This window comes from Notamacropus eugenii, chromosome 5, assembly GCF_028372415.1.
Source record: "Notamacropus eugenii isolate mMacEug1 chromosome 5, mMacEug1.pri_v2, whole genome shotgun sequence".
In the NCBI taxonomy this organism is placed as follows: Eukaryota; Metazoa; Chordata; class Mammalia; order Diprotodontia; family Macropodidae; genus Notamacropus; species Notamacropus eugenii.
This window is the reverse complement of record NC_092876.1, coordinates 218,404,497-218,422,873: the sequence shown is the minus strand read 5'-3', so window position 1 is coordinate 218,422,873 and position 18,377 is coordinate 218,404,497. Positions and strand designations below refer to the sequence as shown.

The following is an 18,377-nucleotide window of genomic DNA, read 5'->3' as shown; positions in this document are numbered from 1 at the left end:
TTTAAAAGCTTTTAAATATTTAATAGAATTTTGAGTGTGTATTCAAATCTTGAATGTCAAGTAATATACTTTCATGTAGAAAAAACAATCAGATGTAGCTACTTACAAAATATGTGATTTACATCAGCTTCCACACTGTTTTAATTGATATTCTAGCAGATGTTTTTGTAACTTGATTTTAGTATTGTTTTTATCACTTAAAAGTTTTATGTGAAAACTTTTTTCTGATATAAGCTTATAAAATATTAAGAAAAGCTAAAATTTTAAAAATATATGGGTATAAATCATTGTCAGATATTTTGCTCTAGTCTCATTTCCTAATTGTCTTTAGAGTTGCTTAAAAGACTTCAGCAATAGAAAAGGAAAATCCTTGAAACATTCCAGTTAAAAAAGGCTGTCTTTTGGCACATTTGGAGTTCTATCTTCCTGTAATGTCCTATCTATATAAAGTTAAAAGGTAACTTGCAAACTAAGCTTGCGTAAGCAAAATACTAGAATTGACAGGGTTTTCATCTTTGGAAATACAGGATTGTATGAAACATTTTCCCATCTCCCAGGATGATTACCATGCATAAGGTTTTTCATTCTTTCCTTTATCATTCCCTTCCCCTCCCTTGGTTTTCTGTATGCCTAGTCCACTTTGCTTTTGGGTCACATGTCTTGATGATGACACATTTTATGCTGCTTTTTTTGTACACTGAAACAACCTGAATGGAGATAAGTAAGTATAAAGTTACTTTGAGGAAATTGGGAGAACAGTGAGGAATAAGAGGTGTTAAGAGAGACTTCACAGAGTAGTTGCCACCTGAACTCAGGCTTGAAAAAAGATGAGTATTAGAGAGGCATAGGGGAGAGTTTGTGAGAATGGATGGGACACGGAATATCAAATTTCGAAACAGCTCATAGTTCTGTCCTTCTGGAATATAAAGTGCAAATGGGGGACTATAGCCAGAAGTCCTTTAATAACAGGGCTATTGTATCAGCCCTGCAAATTAATTGTGAACCATTTTGGACAGTTAAAACTGAACTGGTTCTGAACTCGGGAGAAACCTGAACACAGAGTAGGTCCCTAACTTACCTGCCTACCCATAGGAAACCTGTGTATAACCAATACTTTTTGTGATTCACATTACAGAACTTAAAATTGTTAGTGAATTTTGCTATATTAGCTGTCTGTTTTCCTTAGAAAAGCTGGTAGACATGGCATCATGTTCCAACCTGAATTGTGGTTTTGTTTAATATTCTTTAAGGTTAAAGCTTGAATCTCCCATGAAATTTCTATTTGACTTCTTGACCAATTTCATTTGTATCATCCATGTAGACTGAGCCTCAGTTGTGGGCTCTATGAAAGCTACCAAATGATCAAGGCATTCTTTGGTTCAGCCTTTACTCAAAATCACAGTTTATAAATCAACCACCAATGTTTTCTTTTACTTGACTAGTTCAAAGCAAAAATCATTTAATTAGATACATGGCATAATACAGCGAGTGGGGGATTTGAGGTTGTGGAGATAGATTAATTGTACTTTGGAGGTAGTAAGAAATCTTGAGAAATCTTAGGTCTTGAACTGTGAAGGATCGAAGTAGTCAGGGTATTTTCTCAGGATCACAACCCCCCCTAAAGGCAAAAGCCTCCTGATATTCTGCACTGGCATGGTGTAGTCCACAGGCATCAAACTTGGAGTTCAGCCTGAACTAGATTGAAATGTAATTGGTAAGTGTTTTAAAAGAAATTCAAATTCAGTACAGCAGAGGTAACAGTAATATGGATGGGCCAGCAGCAATCTATTTCTGTTCTTGTCTAGACTTGCCTGAAATTAAAGTTACACCAATACCACACCTTGCAGGTGCTATTGCCCTTTCTGTAGTGTTTGCTAGTCCCCTTAAATGGGAGGTGTGGTGGCTATGACCTCCTAGCTCTCTAGAAAAATAATCCTTCACTCAGTTCCACTTCTGGATATATTTCTCAAGGAGATAAAAGACACAATGAAAAGTCCTATCCATACCTAAATATTCATACAACTGTTTTTTTTTTTTGTTTTTTTTTTGTAGTAGCAAAATCTAGAAATATAGTGGGTCACCTTTGATAGGGAAAGGGCTGTACAAATCTTGGCATATAAATTATACAATACGAAATGATATGAGAAATTTAGAGAATTATGGGATGACTGTTATTAACTGATTAGAAGAATTACAATAAAATGATAATACAAAGGCAATTAGAATGACCAATATTGATCCCAGAGAATGGCTGATCAGATATTCTCCTATGAGAGAAGTGAGGGACTATAGTTATAGAATGCTGTGTATACAGTTAGGCATATTACTGTGTTTGTTAATTTGTTTTTCTTTGTTAAAAGTAAGGGTTCATTGAGGAGGAATTATATCAGGAAATGTTTTTGATATAAAAATAAAAGGAGTCGCTAAAACGTAAAACCTATCCTAAGAATTCCCCACTTTGCACACCCATTCAAAGCCTCTCAGACATGGTATTTGGCGTCTTCTCCTTGTCAGTGAGTGTTCTAATGCTTGTTGTGGCACAGCTTTCTGGCAGATGTAGTCCAGAGAGTCTTTGCCTATCCAGACACAAATCCTTTATTTCTTGAAGCCATGACCTTGAACACTAAAGTCTTGGGATGTAGTCTGCCTGTCAGCTTCTAAAGATTAATTGGTGAAATACAAATCTACCTTCATAGATGTGTGCAGAAAACAAAATATAACAGTGCACTACAATAGTTACTATATAAGCATAGTGAAGAAACCAGAAGTGGATCAGGAAAAGTCACTTAGAAGCATAGTTTCCAAATATACAACATACATATGCCTTGCTAAAAAAACCAATAGCAGTGGGTGTTGAGATGGTTCTGGATAGAACAGGAGACAAAGGTTTGTAATTACAAACTGATATTAGAGCCACAAACTTGGTGGGCAGACTGGAAAGACTACTAGAGGTGCATCTGTCAATTCATGTTCAAATAGTGTTCACCATTAATAAAATCATCTTCAAGCCTGAAATATGATGATACACACACAAATGAGGAGATCGTGGCTTTTTGGACACTAATCTTCCTAGACCATTGAGTTTTGTATTTCACCCTTATCTGTCTTTTTTCCTTGTGGAATATTAGCATATAAATGGGTGTTTATTCAGAATTAAAATTCTAAGACTAATGGTGAAATTTCCAACATCTTTTTTGATGTGCTTATTAGGCTATTGTTGATAAGTTTATATACTTATATATGCATATGAAATTATATATACATATATGTATATATACATATTTATGTATTTATTCCTTGGAATCCCCAAATAGAAAGTCCTTACAATTTACTAATAAAATAAATGTAATAAAGAATATAATTAAAAGTTAAACATACAAATTTAAGGTATATACATTTTGATAGAACATTGCTTCCTGTTGAATGAATTTTCAGTTATGGATACTCAATGGTTTCAGAAATTGGTTGATGATCAGTAATTAGATTTAAAGACATTTTAGTTATCAAGTTAAAACAGAATCTATGTAAATTTTCTTTACTAGTCCCTTTTATTTGTACAGAGCTTTATATTTTTAAAAATATTTTTGATTTGATCCTCACAACATCCCAGTGAAACAGGGCAGGCATTATTTTACAGATGAGAAAACTGAGGTCTAGAGAATTTACTTGATGAAGGTTACACTGTTAATAACAGATCCAGGATGGGAACTCAGCTTTCCTGATGCATGGTATATTCCTCTTTGTATTATTCCTTGTTATATCTCTTTTACTTTTATCTTTCTTATTAACTTGTTTTACTTATTACTTACAAAGAATTGTCAGCTGTGTATAGCATTTTGCTTGTATGTTTCCTCTGGCACTTAACTACGTTCTGTCAAATTATTTCTTTACATGTTTTATTTTCACTACTAGATTATAAGTTCCTTGAAGGCAAGGACCATGACTACTTCATTTTTGTTTATTCTAAAGCATGTTGAATATTAGGGACTATTTCATTTTTGTCTTTGTATCCTCAGTGCCTGGGACATAGTAGGTGCTTAGTAAATGCTTCTTAATTGATTTATGGATTGATTGAATAGTTCCTTGCATGTAGTAGGTGCTCAGTGTTTTTGAAATTTACTTTTTCATTAAATTTTATACAGATAATTAAGTGTTTACATTTTATAAACAATTTTTGAAAAAGCCATCTTTTAGTGGTGTAACATGTGGAATTGTGTGTGTGTGGATTGAAGTGTATATAGTTGAAGTGTATATTTTTCCATCTACTTAAGCTATTTTTGAAAAAGGTAGACTTTAAAATCTTTTTAAAGATGGATTCTGTCTAAACAATTTTTTGTTGATTTTAATGTCATTTTAATATCTTACGTATTTTAAAAATTCCCTACAGGAGAAAATTAAGAGAATACAGCAAATCAGAATGGAAAAAGAACTTCGAGCCCAACAAATTCTAGAGGTAGAACTTTCAGATTTAATACAATTAAGATGTTATTCATACTTTTCAAAGTTTTTATGAAAAGAAATTATAGTTGCATGCTTTATGAAAAGTCCAAGTCACTCTGTCCTTCAACATGCTCTTAAGCTCCTGTTCACATATAGTAACATCTCATAAGTCAACCTAATCCATATAGATCATGGTTGAGAATGAAGAAACCATCATAAAAGACCTTTGAGCAGCTGAAATAAAAGACACAAAGTTCATGTGGTTTGTACTCAGTAGAGAAGTCCCTTAGCAACATAGTTAAAATCTACTTGTTATTTCAAAAATACAAGTAGTACCAGTTAACAAGTCTCTTTATCTGATTTTCAGGAAGCACAGAGGCAATTAAAAGTAATTAACTTGATGTTGGAGATGGATTGTTAGTCAATCACAATGACAACAGTGAAAGCTGACAGCAATGAAAAAGGACATAAAATGATTAAAAAAAAAGAAATGGTGCAATAGCTCAGAAAGGATAGCATCGGGGGCCCAAAAACAAAAACAAAACAGTCCAAATAACCAAACCGGCTACAAGTGCCTACAGTACTACAGTAGATTTCCTCACTGATATTCATAATATTAAGTATGAGTCCATAAAAAAAGGTTACATGATACTCACTATCCTCTGTTTTGGAGAAAAGGCAAAGTAGATAATGCATTTAAGAAAGGTTTCCATACAAAGTGATTAAATAAAATAAATTGTAATGTCCAAAAGGGTAAACCCTCAACAGAAACTCAGCCATTTAGAATGACTCATTTTTCCAGAGTGTCAAAAAATAGCAAAGTGTAATTCTATTATTCATTTTCATTTAGAAATATCAATTTAGTCAATATATATCTAACTATATAGTCTAATTTACTTTGAATTTAGCAATTATTTTTGAAAAAATGATGGGTTGAAAATAGTGGATATTTTCAAATTTGAGTTTAAAGTTGTTGTTGACATTATCTTGATAACTCAAGCTGCATGTGTAAGGAAATTTAACAGTTTCTGTAAAATGGAAAAACTTTTTCATAATGTAACTTTGTTTCAGGTATAGAAAATTTTAAAATTCTGTTTTCAGTTTCAAATATTCATGTCTGATCTGTAAATCCATAGATGTTAAAATATATCAAACAGATAATACTAAATATTCAAATCCAAATCACTGGAAAGTTGCCCATTATAGTGATAATATCAGCACACTTTCTGTAGTGATTGAAGACTTGCAGAGCTCTTTACATACATTATCTACATACACTGGGTTGTTACTTTTTTAAGACTTAAAAACAATATAACCTAATTTTAAAACCTAACATTGACTAGATTAATTAAAAAGGTTTTTATTCTTAATTTAGAAATTGTGGCTTTAAGAATTTTTGGTATATTTTAATTCTTTACTATATGGCTCCAAATAAAATCTTAATTCTTTACTATATGGCTTCAAATAAAATAAGTATACTTTGTTACAGAAAGGAACTATAATTTTGTTCATGTGGTACTGACTTTCCTAAAAACAGTAACAAGAGATGACATTTATATGGTGCCTTAAGGTTTGCAAAGTGCTTTATATAAATTACCTCAACGCAGATTTCAGCCTTCTCCCCATTTCATAAGTTTCTTCAGAAAAAAATAATCTCTAGACCTCATTTGGTTGGTCATCAGAAGACAGCTATAGAATGCAGTTGGCTCATCCCTGAAGTCTTGCCAACCTAGTGGGACCTGCCAAAGCTTTCACTCTACTCACATGGTCTAGAAGGTCACAAGATTGTTTTTGTGCTACGCTTTACTGGAGGAAATACGTATTAAATGTGTCACTTCCAAATTATAAGCTGAAACATCTTTCTAACATATATCGGTGAAGAACTCTGTTATAATATCATGTGTCATGTATTGTGTTACACCTTGTGAGGCATATAGCTTCCTTTCACTTCTAAGATTCTTTTCAAGTTCTAGTGGTGCTGTTGCATGACTTTGAGACCTGTTTTGCATGCACAGGCTAAAAAGAAAAAGAAGGAAGAAGCGGCAAATGCCAAATTATTGGAGGCCGAGAAACGAATAAAGGTTAGTTTAGCTGAGCATCAGAGTTTTTATTTTTTGAAAAATAAAAACCATGTGATTGTCTATGATATGTAAATTTATGAGAATTATAGTTCTCAAAATTCTCTGAAAATGTTTAGCAAACATTTGTGTGGATTATATGTATGTTTCTGCCTAGAGTAACATAAATGTTTTTGTTGTACATGCTTTGTCTGATGCTTGGTTTGAGCAAAAGTAGACATTTATTTTTAATACAAACTGTTATATAAAACCTGTGAACAATTTTATTTGGGTCAAGGGTTCCCCCCTGCCCCCCAGTTTCATTTTCTTTACCGCATTGTATGTTACAATCTGTCACCTACTCCGACCCCTGTCTTGCTCTCCTCTTGCTTATTAGTGTTCTTTGTCCTAGTGACCAAACCAGGAACAAACCAGAATCTTGACCAACTTTTTCATTTATTTAAAATAACCTATATCTCCACAGGGTCGTAAAAAAAAGAAAAAATCCTGGGGAAAAAGTTAGGTAGCCCAGGTTCAAATTAGGGTTCTGAGAGTTACTAGGTATGTGCCCAAAGGTAGAATATTTAACCTATCTGAGCTTAATCTTTCTCATACGGTAAAAGGACATACGTAATAACTAACGCATTACCTGTCTGCTAGAGTTGTTATGATAGTGCTTTGTAAACCTTAAAGCACTATATGAATGTGAGTTTTTAATGTCCCTTTGACAGTACACCAAGCCATTGATAACAGCAATTATTAATTAGGAATTGTTATCACTTATTTATGTATTTGGGATATTTAGTTATATTTGCGTGGTGTGTTGTAGGTATCCTGTAGAAATAGTTGCCTATGGGGTTTGTTGAATGTCAATTTGGGGGGCCTACAAAATGGTGCTCCTAGTAGTGTAGTAGAAGTGTTACTGTAGTAGGAAGCCAAATATAAAAGGGAAGAATAATAGTTCTACCAACTGATACGAAGAAACTCTCAAGTTCCTGTGTACTTTTATGATCAGCCTATGTATACTGGTCACCCTCACTGGAGGGAATGAATGGTACTGCCTTTCTCCTCTTTCACATGTATCTCTCAGACTTTTCCCTTTATTGTTGCTCTGTTCTTTCCTTTTACCTAATTTCAATAAGATAAAAAGTTTTGGGAACATGGTTTGGAGCCCACACTGTAACTCACCCTGGCTTCTGAAAAGTGGAGTAGCATGGGAAGAACAGTGGCTTTGATATCAGAGAACCTGGCTTTCACTCACTGCTTACCATTTTGTGTCAACTTGGGCAAGTCACTTCATCTCTTGGGAAATCAGTTTCCTCTCTTTGAGAATGAAAAAGGATAGACTAAATTACAGATGAGTTCCCTTCTAGCCCTCGAGCCTGTGATCCTATGTGCTTCTCACTTTAAACAGCTAATACTGGAAACTTTTAGTATCAGTATTTTTGGAGATTCAAATAAAACTAATCATGTTTGTTTTGAGCTCAATCTGGCAAAGAGTAAAAAGCTTTCATCATTTTTAAATAGACCCAGATTTGAATCCTGGTCCCTAGCAGGTGTTTCACTTATCACCTTGCTAAAGAATATAACTGATACTTTCAGTACTACCAAAGAGTTGTATTGGGGTGTCCTGATATTCTGGAAAGTTCCTATAGTAAATATGCTATTGAGGACTGATATAAGGACATGTCATCTTAATGCAGGGTAAAAATGACTTAATGACTCTTTCTAGGTCATATAATTTTTATTCAAGTGAGAGTCAAACATAAATAATACTGCTTTCAGTGTTTTCTAAAATGTTCTTGGTAACACTTGCATATTACACTTTTTTTTCTTATTTTTAAGGAAAAAGAAATGAGAAGACAACAAGCTGTTCTTTTGAAGCATCAGGTCTGTATACATGCAGTTAGCCCAACTGTTGCAAATGCTAATTTTTAACTACTTCTTGAGCTATTTGGGGAAAATCTTCAAAATATTTTCTTTAAAAATTTCTGATAAGATTCCTGCTTAAGTTTTTTTTTTCTTTATCTTACAGTGTATTGCCTGCTTTGGTATTGGGGTCTTTTGGGAATTATAAAATGGTTTTATGACTTTGTGATTTCTGTTTCATAATGTTGTGCCAACTCTTTCTACCAGGAGTTGGAGAGGCATAGACTAGATATGGTATGGGTATGTTTATTTTTGTACATCTAACACCGCATTGTGATTTGGTTGTGATATGGTTGTCATAGCAATGCATAAAGTGTAGCACTGGCTGCTGTCATATTACATACTGCTGCATGGCTTTACAGCACAGTGCATTGCATACATCTGCTTGTCTGTCTATAAAGAAAGTATGACTTGTCTCAAATGTTTATAAATTGAATTCATTTATGAGGCTGCTTATGAGAAATCTATATTACTGATGTCACTATATAAAGTTGAACCCCTTGTAAAATTAGTTATTCATTTACTATGAACCATATTCTCCCATCATCCTAGATGCAAAACTGCCATTAAAAGCAATGGGAATTTTGGATACAGCTTGATGGGAGATTAATGAAATTTATATTACTTCTAAGACCTAATTTTGCAGATAAATTTGTTTAGTTAAGTTATATGAAACATATCCCTTCTGTGGGGAGGGAATTGAAATTTTGGATAAAATTTTTGATTACCTACTATAAAAAATGTATAATAATGTTTTGATCTGAAAATAAAACCAGACGTTCAAATTCACTGGGGCAAACTTCATTTTAATATTTTATTACTTGTAGCTCAGGTTCCACTTAATAATAACTAACAGAGCCCCTGGTGCAGCATTTGTCACCTTATGTAGTGCACCAAGGGACAGACATCAGTAAATAAGAAAATCCTCTTCCATTCATGTTTGTGTATAAACTGTGACTAGTGTAAATAAATTGCTATAAAAACTGAGAAAATTCAGCATTCTAATTTGTTGGTGCCTTATTGGCTTTACAAATTAGATTTTGCTACTCAAAGAAAATTATCATCTTCTCTAAAACCACAAAATTGAAATGATCACATATCATCTTATATCTGCTCTCAAAAATGACCAGAAGTCCAGCCTTCTGTTTAATTGGCAATATGTAAGTACCTGCAGGCTTTCGAATAGCAGATGTAAGGTAACTGACCTGTTCCAGCCAACCATTATGCTTTTCGTTCTGCCAGCTTTGGAAGGAGCATCACAACTGACCATAAGTAAATCCTGTATGCTTATGTTTTACACTGTCTCCATGTTCATTGCTTTACCTTTTTGCTTTTGATTGTTCTTGTATTTGCTTTCTAAACCTGAACTAAAACATGCACAGACTTGGCCATTCTTGTCTTCTATTTAGTATTTACCATGACTTGTCTATTAATGCTAAACATGCTCTACCAAGTTTAAAATTACAAATCACATCGCTAACTGTGGTTGAGGTTTTTCCTAATTTTATCTGCTCTAATAGGAAAGAGAGAGACGACGACAACATATGATGCTCATGAAAGCTATGGAGGCTCGTAAAAAAGCAGAAGTAAGTGCATATGGCTGAAAAAAATTCCTTGCAATTTAAGGTTTTTTTTATCTATAAAACAGATCTTACATTGAAATAAAGTTATGCCTGATTCATCAGTTCCACAAAGCAAACTGAAAAGTAAAGATAGTAACTGAATTTTAGAGTACAAAAGGGCATGGGAAGGCTCCTACAACTTCTTAGTTGTTTTTTTTTTCTGACTCACATTTACATTTCTTTCTTAGAACTGTTACAATTTGTTTGGATGAAAGTGAAGTGGTAAGCCCAGTGGCTAGAGTTTTAGTAGATAATATATATCCAAGTCTTAATTTGCTGCTAGACTGGTCTTTTGATATATTCATGATTTTTTAAATCATGGATTTACTTAGGATAAGTTTTGCTATTAACAGAATAACCCAAACTAATCATGCCATATAGACCATCACACAGATTAGGGATACATTGGGCAGTAGTTTATAACAGTGTTCTGTGATAAGAGTAAACTTATTTTGTTGTTGAGTCATTCAGTCATTTCTGATTCTTCATGATCTCAGGGACCATAGCATTCTAGGTCCACATTTCTTTGTTTCCATGACATTATCTATTCATCTCATTCTCTGCCATCCCCTTTTGCTTTTTCTTTCAATCTTTCCCATCATCAGGATCTTTTCAAATGCTTCTCATCTTATTATGTGGCTAAAATTTTTAAGTATTTGAAATGTTTAAAATACTTAAGCTTCAGTATTTGACCTTGCAGTGAGTAGTCTGAATTATTTCTTTAAGTGTTGACTGATTTGATCCCTTTGTTCTCCAAGGGGCTCTCAAAAGTCTTCTCTAGCACCGGAATTCAAAAGCTTCAATTCTGTGGTGCTCAGCTTTCCTTATAGTTCAACTAGGAGAAAGGTATTTAAATAAAGATTTCTTAAATTTATTATGTCTGTATATTTATTCAGTTGGGTTAAAGAAACAACAATATATAAATGGACCATCTATACTTGCCCAGCAATTTACTTAGAATACCTAAGATAATAATTGATTTTCTCATTGTGAGTACTTGCTACACTGATGTAGATCATAATCTCTACACATCCTGTCATCCTGTTTTGTGATTACACTTCCATAATGCACTGTAAACCTTTCCTTCTTGTAAAACTTTGAAAAACTTGTTGTTTTTCAAATATATCAACAATATATAACAATATACTACCTGGATTGTCTGTTAGATTAAATTCTTAATACATGATAGGTCATATATATATCCTTAATCTTTTTATATGCAAGTTGTTATTAGTTACAGACTTCAACCTGCTAATGCCCAGCATGCATCTTTCAATTGCAGTCATTCATTATTTTACTTCTACCATTGTTGTGTTCCATAATTCACAGTGGTAGTGTAACTGGGAGACAGTTCTAAGTCTTTTTAAATGAGCTTTCGTAGCAGTTGTTTAATAATAGCAACAAAACCTCAGCAAAATTAATTAAAATGTCATTAAATGTTTTTTAAAGGCATCAGTTCTGAATATCATCATTATTTGTGCCAGAAATAAAAGTATGGGTATTCTCTTACTACAGATTACATAAGACCTGCTTACTGATGTCTTGGGCTAACATTTCATTGGGTTACATTTTCAAATTCATTGTTGTCTTTTAATTATTTTTTTAACTAATGAGAACTCTCAGAACCTTCCCCCCAGATCTTTTAATTCCTAAGATTGTGATGTACATAAAAATGCCTTGTAGCAGCTAAAATAGTTTCAGTAAATGTGACTTTGGGATGGTTTTGTGATCAAGTAAAAAAAAAAAAAGTCATGCATATGAATTCATTAGTTTAAAAAGGTGACTTCTAAATCGTTTATGAGTCATTTTTCCCCCACCTTAGCAGTCATTTATACTGAGAGATCTAAGCCATTTGAATAAGTTGTTAAGGACCTGCTGCTGAATGTGCTAACTTGAAAGCACAACTCTTTTCCAGAGAACCAACTTCTATTTAAGTTGTTGTAGAAAATAAAACTGGAGTCGTTCTGCAGTTATTAAATTGTATGCTATTTGTTGATACATGATGACTTGAGTAATAAGCACAGCTCCTACCCTCATGAATTTACAATCTAAATGAAGATATGTGAACATGTATCGTGTTAAACTTAGTCAGAATTATGAAGCAGCATTTCTGTTTGCTGGGTGTTTACCCTCTCCTTTTCATCGTCTTTTCTTGCCTGCATTTTCTTTGCCTTTATTTGCCCATTTCTTCCTTTTACTGGTAGCCTTTTCCTTCCTACAATGGAAAAATTGTAAAATTGTCTGTCAACCCATTGACAGGAATGTATTTACATTCATAGGTGCTTCACTACTTGACACTAATTATTCTTATTTCCAATCTCTGGGTCTTTTGACTTCCCAGACACTCAGAACTGAGAGGTTAGAACTATGTTTTGCACAGTTAGATCACAAACTCATCATTCTTTCTGATTTATATGACAAATTGCTTCACACCTTATGCTAAGACTGTCCTCATTTTGTCCATACTCCATCACAAACACCTAGAAATTAGTTCCAACCAGTCATCAGTGATGAAAGAGGAGAAAGGTTTTGGAGAGAGGTCTTGGTAGGAAGAAAGCTTAGTTTTACTCTACCTATACCAAGATAAAGTCATATGCTGGTGCCTGGTCTTTAGACAATAGACTGCCCTGAATAACACTGTGCTAGCCAGTGTTGTTTAGCTTTAATATTGTTAATAATTTTAACTACATTTCACCTAAAGCTATAGCAACACCGTTGTAATGCTGTTGGGCCAGTCATTCATTTGTTACGTTCCATTGGAACTATTTATTTCTTGTTGCATTGTTTTGCCTAACATGATTTCATAGAGCCATTTAACTATACTTCTTTCCCTGACTTTTTTCTTCCTAAGCTCCTTTCCCATTTCCATTCCATGCCAGCATTCCAGTGGCAACATGAGTAAATGAAAACATACCTGTGTGCTTTCAAATAATGAGATTCTGTGGTGCATTAATTTTTAATGTGGGGAAAAATAAGTGAAGTTGAAGCCTACTGAGGGGACAGCTTTTTATTTCCTTACCTATATATACAATAGACAAATTTTTAGATCCACATTAAAGTACTATATTTTTAGAAAAAAATCCTTTTAATGAGGGTGAACTATAAAATAGAGAACTATCTTAGGGTTGGCAAGTTGACCATTTTGCCACATATGTCATTAAAATTTGTTCTAGATTTATGTAAATTATTAGAATACTTACTAAAGCCATGCCTTTATAGCTATTTTGTATTCACAAATTTCATTAGATTTAATGGAATGTATCTGTGTAGGTATAGTAGATGTCAATTTAGACAAGTAAAAATAACCAGGATTGTCAGAACTTGCATGTCATGTAATTACTTATATTCACAGCAGTCCTTTTGTAATGCTTATGCTCTAAAAATAATTTCATCTTAGTTCAGTTATACTTATAAAAGCTCAAAACAATTATAATTAATATCAGAAAGAATAATAAGAATAAAAAAAATCAAACAAAATTAGACTACTAAATCTCAATATACGATATGCCCTAATTCTCAATTTGTTGACGAAAAAAATTACCTGCTAAATTAATCACAAAAAAATCTAAACTTTTTTTTCTTCAGATTATCCATACAATCATGATAATTTTGGAGAATAACATAGGAAAACAAAATACATTATTAAATAGTTTGCTATATTGAATATTATATATGTGTGTGCCTAAATTTATTCTCTATAAGCTATTTAAAATTACATTAATATTCAGCTCAAGTTTTCTTCTTTTATTATTTTTCATTGTGCAATGACATACCAGCTTTTAGAACCTTGGAAAGAATGCTAAATTCAACATTAGAGGAATTAAATTTGAAGCCTGGCTAAATCACTTATCTGTATGACTTTGCCAAATTAGTTAACTTCTCTAGGCTTGGTGAGGATACTTTCCAATTCTAAATCTATGATTCTGTGGTCCATTTGGGGAAGAAAACTTTCTATCAGCTCTTATTTAAAGTGTGAAAATCATTCTCTCCTGGCCCGTCAGGCTCACCCCTTGCCTTATGTTCAACTTATACTAACCCCCAACCTGTTTGTCTGACTATTAAACCTGTCTTTATCTCTAAGAACCTTTTTTCTAAGAGGAAATACATCACCATTCATCCCTTGCCTCTTTAGGTATCCTCCAGAGCCCTGTCCTCTGCCCTGTTTACTTTCCTCTCTACAGTCTTGCCCTTGTTGACTTCATCTGCCCCCATGGGTTCAAGTATTATTTCTATATAGTTGACCCCAAAATCTGCATTTCCAGTCCTAATCTCTCTCTCATTAGCTACTGCTATATTTCAGTTCCCAGATATCCCATAGGTATCTCAAACTCACTACGCCTCAAACAGAACTCGTTGTCTGCCATCCCAGACTCACCCTTCCTTATAAGATTCCTGATTCCTATTGAGGTGTCACTACCCTTTCAGTGACCCAGATTCAGAACCTTAGAGTCATCCTTTATTCTTTCCTTTCTTCCACACCCCTTAACCATTTACCCAGTCCTGCTGTTCTTCCTTTACAGCACATCTCACATGACTCCCCTTCTTCCCTCACACTACTGCCACCCCCATCAATCCTCATCTAGATTATGGTACTACAATATTTTCCTAATTGGTCTCCTCTCTTCAGTTCACACTCCAAGCCAAGTAGAACCAAGCCAAACTATGTTGAAGAAATGTGGGGAGAAAAAGGCTAGATGAAAAACAGTCTCTTTCTTCAAGTAGCTTCCATTATTCACACCTATAATTGGGCTTTCACCAACCTTCCTAGTCTTATGCCCACTACTTCCCACCAGAGTTCCAATTGAAATAGACTGCCACTCCTTGAACTTCTGCTCTTATTTCCCATGACTGGAATGTACCTCTTCCTCTTCATCTCTACTTCTCAGAATTCTTATCCTCCCTGCTTCCTACAAAAAGCTTTCCATGATAACTAGTCACCTCAATTTTCCATTATAATTAGAGCTATCAATTTCCTCCTGGTTTTAGATCTAGTGACACAGAAGACACAAAACCTCTGTCATTGTCAGGAATATTCAAGAGGCAGCTGCTCTTTCCAAGAGGTTCTAAGAATCCATTGGAAAGTTCTCGGATTTGTTCAATCCTCCTGTCCAGTGCATAGCACAGTGTCTTACATATATTAGGCACTTAATGAATGATTAATGAATTGAATTGATTTGTTGTCAAGATATTTCTGTCCCCCTTATGGCTATACAATTGAAATAACATTTGAGATATTAATCCTAGTAGAAGCCATTACTCCTTATACAGCTGAAGATAAGGACCCTCTAGGAGTTTATTGAGACAAATTTGCATTAATGATTTATTAATTTATTTCTTCTTTTAAGGGCTAGATTGTCTTTTTTAAAGAAAAATAATTATGCATTTATTATGGGACTTCCCATTTCTTTGACAAGTGGTCCCAGTTTTCCAGAAGAACTTTAGGATGCCATAGTCAACATGACACTGGATCTCTAGACACACAGATCAGAAGAGGGATGGAGATGTATAGAATATTGGCCTCCAAACTCAATATTATCATTGTCAATCTACTATGCTTCCTGTAACCATTTTATGACGTTGTGCATAATTTTCCCTCACTTCACTCACAGAATCCAAGAGCTTTAAGGGACCTGCAAGGCCAACTTGTAGGTGACCAAAGAATCCCCTCTACAAAATCCCCTCAAAGTGGTTATACATCATCTCCTCTATTAAGGGGAGACCAATACCTGCTAAGCCAGCCCACTCTACTTTCTCATGCCTTTTCTAAGTCTTCCTCTTTTCCAGACTCAGTATTATCAGATCCTCCTATGACTTGTTCTCCAATCTTCTTAACATCCTAGTCTGTTTTTACCATGATGGTAGTAGAAAGAGTATTGTTTGGAATCACAAGACTTGGGTTCAAATTCTTGGTTTTTCTGCTTACAACCTGTATGGCTTTTAGTGAGTTATTTAGTCATTTGGCCTTTCTAAGCCCTTAGGCCTTAGTTTCCTTATTTGTAAAACAAAGGGGTTGGATTCATTGAATTTTGAGGGTTTTTTCCAGATATAAATCCCATGAAAATCTTTTGGACCCACTCCAGATTGTTAATCTTTCCTAAAATGTTGTTCCCAAAATTGAATATAATTGTGGTCCCAGGGCATGGTAGAATGTAGTGGAATTATTACATCTTTTTGGATGCTGTTTTCTTCTCTGTGTAATCTGTTTTGCAACAATCATAATACAGAGCACATTGAGGCCAACCCAAACTCGAATTCATATCTTCTGGTCATTTCTCACCCATTTAAATTCAATTCGACAAGCATTTATTAAGTGCCTACTGTGTGTCAGGGATTAAAACAAAGCAGCCTTTGCTCTCCAGGAGCTTTCCTTCTCCTGGGGATGTTCACAAGTTTCTCCATCTTTATTACATTCTGAGCTTTATTTCCCAGCACAAAGGCTCTTGTATGTGAGCCTTATGAGTAAAGACCATGGTTTTCACATTTATTACATTTATATAGTTCCTCTGCTATTTCTGTACATCTGTTTTGTGATGATAAATGAGAGCTGAAGAGGGAAATTCTTTTCACATTTGTTAAATTCGCATGGTTTCTGTCCACTATGAACTACGCGATAGCAAAGTTTGAGCTTTGGCCAAAGATTTTCCACACATTTATCACATTCACAAGATTTCTCTCTGATGTTTAAAGAGAGATGACTAACGGATGTTCCATCATGTGTATAAAGGTTTCTCTTCGTTGTGTGTGCTCTGATGCTTAATAAAAGGAAAGGTGTCAACATGCTTTCTCATAGTAATTGTATTGATAGGGGTTTGCCCCAGGATAAATTTTCTTGTACTGAATTTTAAGATCTAATATAGCCTGAGTTTCCATAACTGATAAGTGCCAGGCCTAGAGGCCTGTGGGCTACCCGAGTCTTCTTACCTCACCTCTCGAGGTCTTCGGCTGGCCAAGCCGGATGCTCGTATGAGAGAAAGGACGTTCCAGAGTCGAACAAGGGTTGAGCTTTATTCAGGGTTCTGGTTACAAGTGCAGGGGAATTCTTCCTTAGGAGGGAGCGAAGAATCTCCCAAGGAGGCAAAGATCTTACAATAAGAGATTGGAAGTAGAAGTGTAAGTGGGGAGAGAGGGGGAGGGAAGAGCAGAGAGAGGAAAAGCGGAGCCTTCTGTCCTCACACGTGGCCCCTCCGCCCAAGAGAACTTTCAGGCTTTTCTGACCCTACTTAAGCTCTCCCGTCGCATAGTTTGCACGTCAATACCGAGCCTGTTAGGTAACTAGGTGTGCCCAGATCTGGGACAATCTCGAGGGCGGGGAGAGCTCTCTCCCATCACGTTTCTCACGGGAAGAGGCGGAAATACACGAGATAGCTCGGTTCACCTCGATTCCCAGTTGTTTCCTGGGGGGCCTCGTGAGAACTCTAAGATTTAGAAGTTCCCACCTTTACCCGCCCGAGACTGCCCACATGGAATTGAGCTTCCAACCCCAGCAGATAAGTCAATTCCATATTATAAAATTCCAAATAATTGACCCTCTCTAACCCAATGCAGCTGAACTCATCACACTGTTATACCAGGAAAATCATGTAGTTTGGATTTCATGTCTCATCAGAGAACAGCAAGTAGCACTCATGTATTTTTCTAAGTCGTCACAAAAAAAGATCATAATCCTCTGTTCAGTTTCTGTCCCAGCACCAAAGGAACATTCTCTACTCAGTGAATTGCTAAAATTAGATTCCTACCTCTATAATCCCTTCCAGCTACCTGAATGGTACCATCTACTCCAGTCTCTTTGGCCTATGCAAGACAAATATTCCATGACCTCGGACTGCAAAGGACCTTAGGTGCAGTATGACATGTTCTAGAGATTGGTGAGCTGTGTGCCCAGGCCAAGCACCAGTCTGTGAGATCTAAAGATTTCTTTCCAACTTTCTCCAGTCCCCAAAGGAGTACTTAAAGAGCTTAAAATCTAGTGATTTAAAGGTAATCCTTGGCCCCCAGAGAGCATGGATAACAGCAAAAATATAAGTATATTCTCATGTGTATAACTGTTTACTTCCTTATTATGCCACAGAGAGGCATCATGGTGTGGTGGAGAGAGCTGGTCTTATAGTCAGGAAGTGAGCCTGAACACTTAACCTGTTAGTGCCCTCGGTCAAGGAGAACCAAAGATATGGACCAACCTTGGTAAAGGGAGTTTTCCTCATCTGAGAGTTCCCTATATTAATGAAATCACAGGTGCAGTTCCCCGTGCCTATCCTATATCTAGCCTGTTCTGTGCTGAGTGACACATGAAAGCTAAACCACATAACTTCTATAATCACAAGTGAAAAGA

At 35.0% G+C, this 18,377-nt stretch overlaps 1 protein-coding gene across 44 annotated transcripts in view; it reads left to right on the top strand.

The window, feature by feature from the left end:
• The window catches only part of BAZ2B (bromodomain adjacent to zinc finger domain 2B), a 353,036-nt gene that overhangs the window by 274,463 nt on the left and 60,196 nt on the right, over positions 1–18,377 (top strand). For 29 of the 44 annotated variants that reach the window (XM_072612090.1, XM_072612107.1, XM_072612104.1 and 26 more), the window contains 5 exons: positions 4,388–4,453; positions 6,456–6,521; positions 8,343–8,387; positions 8,634–8,666; positions 9,947–10,012. In XM_072612090.1, coding sequence (XP_072468191.1) covers positions 4,388–4,453; positions 6,456–6,521; positions 8,343–8,387; positions 8,634–8,666; positions 9,947–10,012 — 276 coding nt within the window. The remainder of the gene's footprint in view (positions 1–4,387; positions 4,454–6,455; positions 6,522–8,342; positions 8,388–8,633; positions 8,667–9,946; positions 10,013–18,377) is intronic. The other 15 variants (XM_072612103.1, XM_072612100.1, XM_072612083.1 and 12 more) reach the window with 4 other exon arrangements.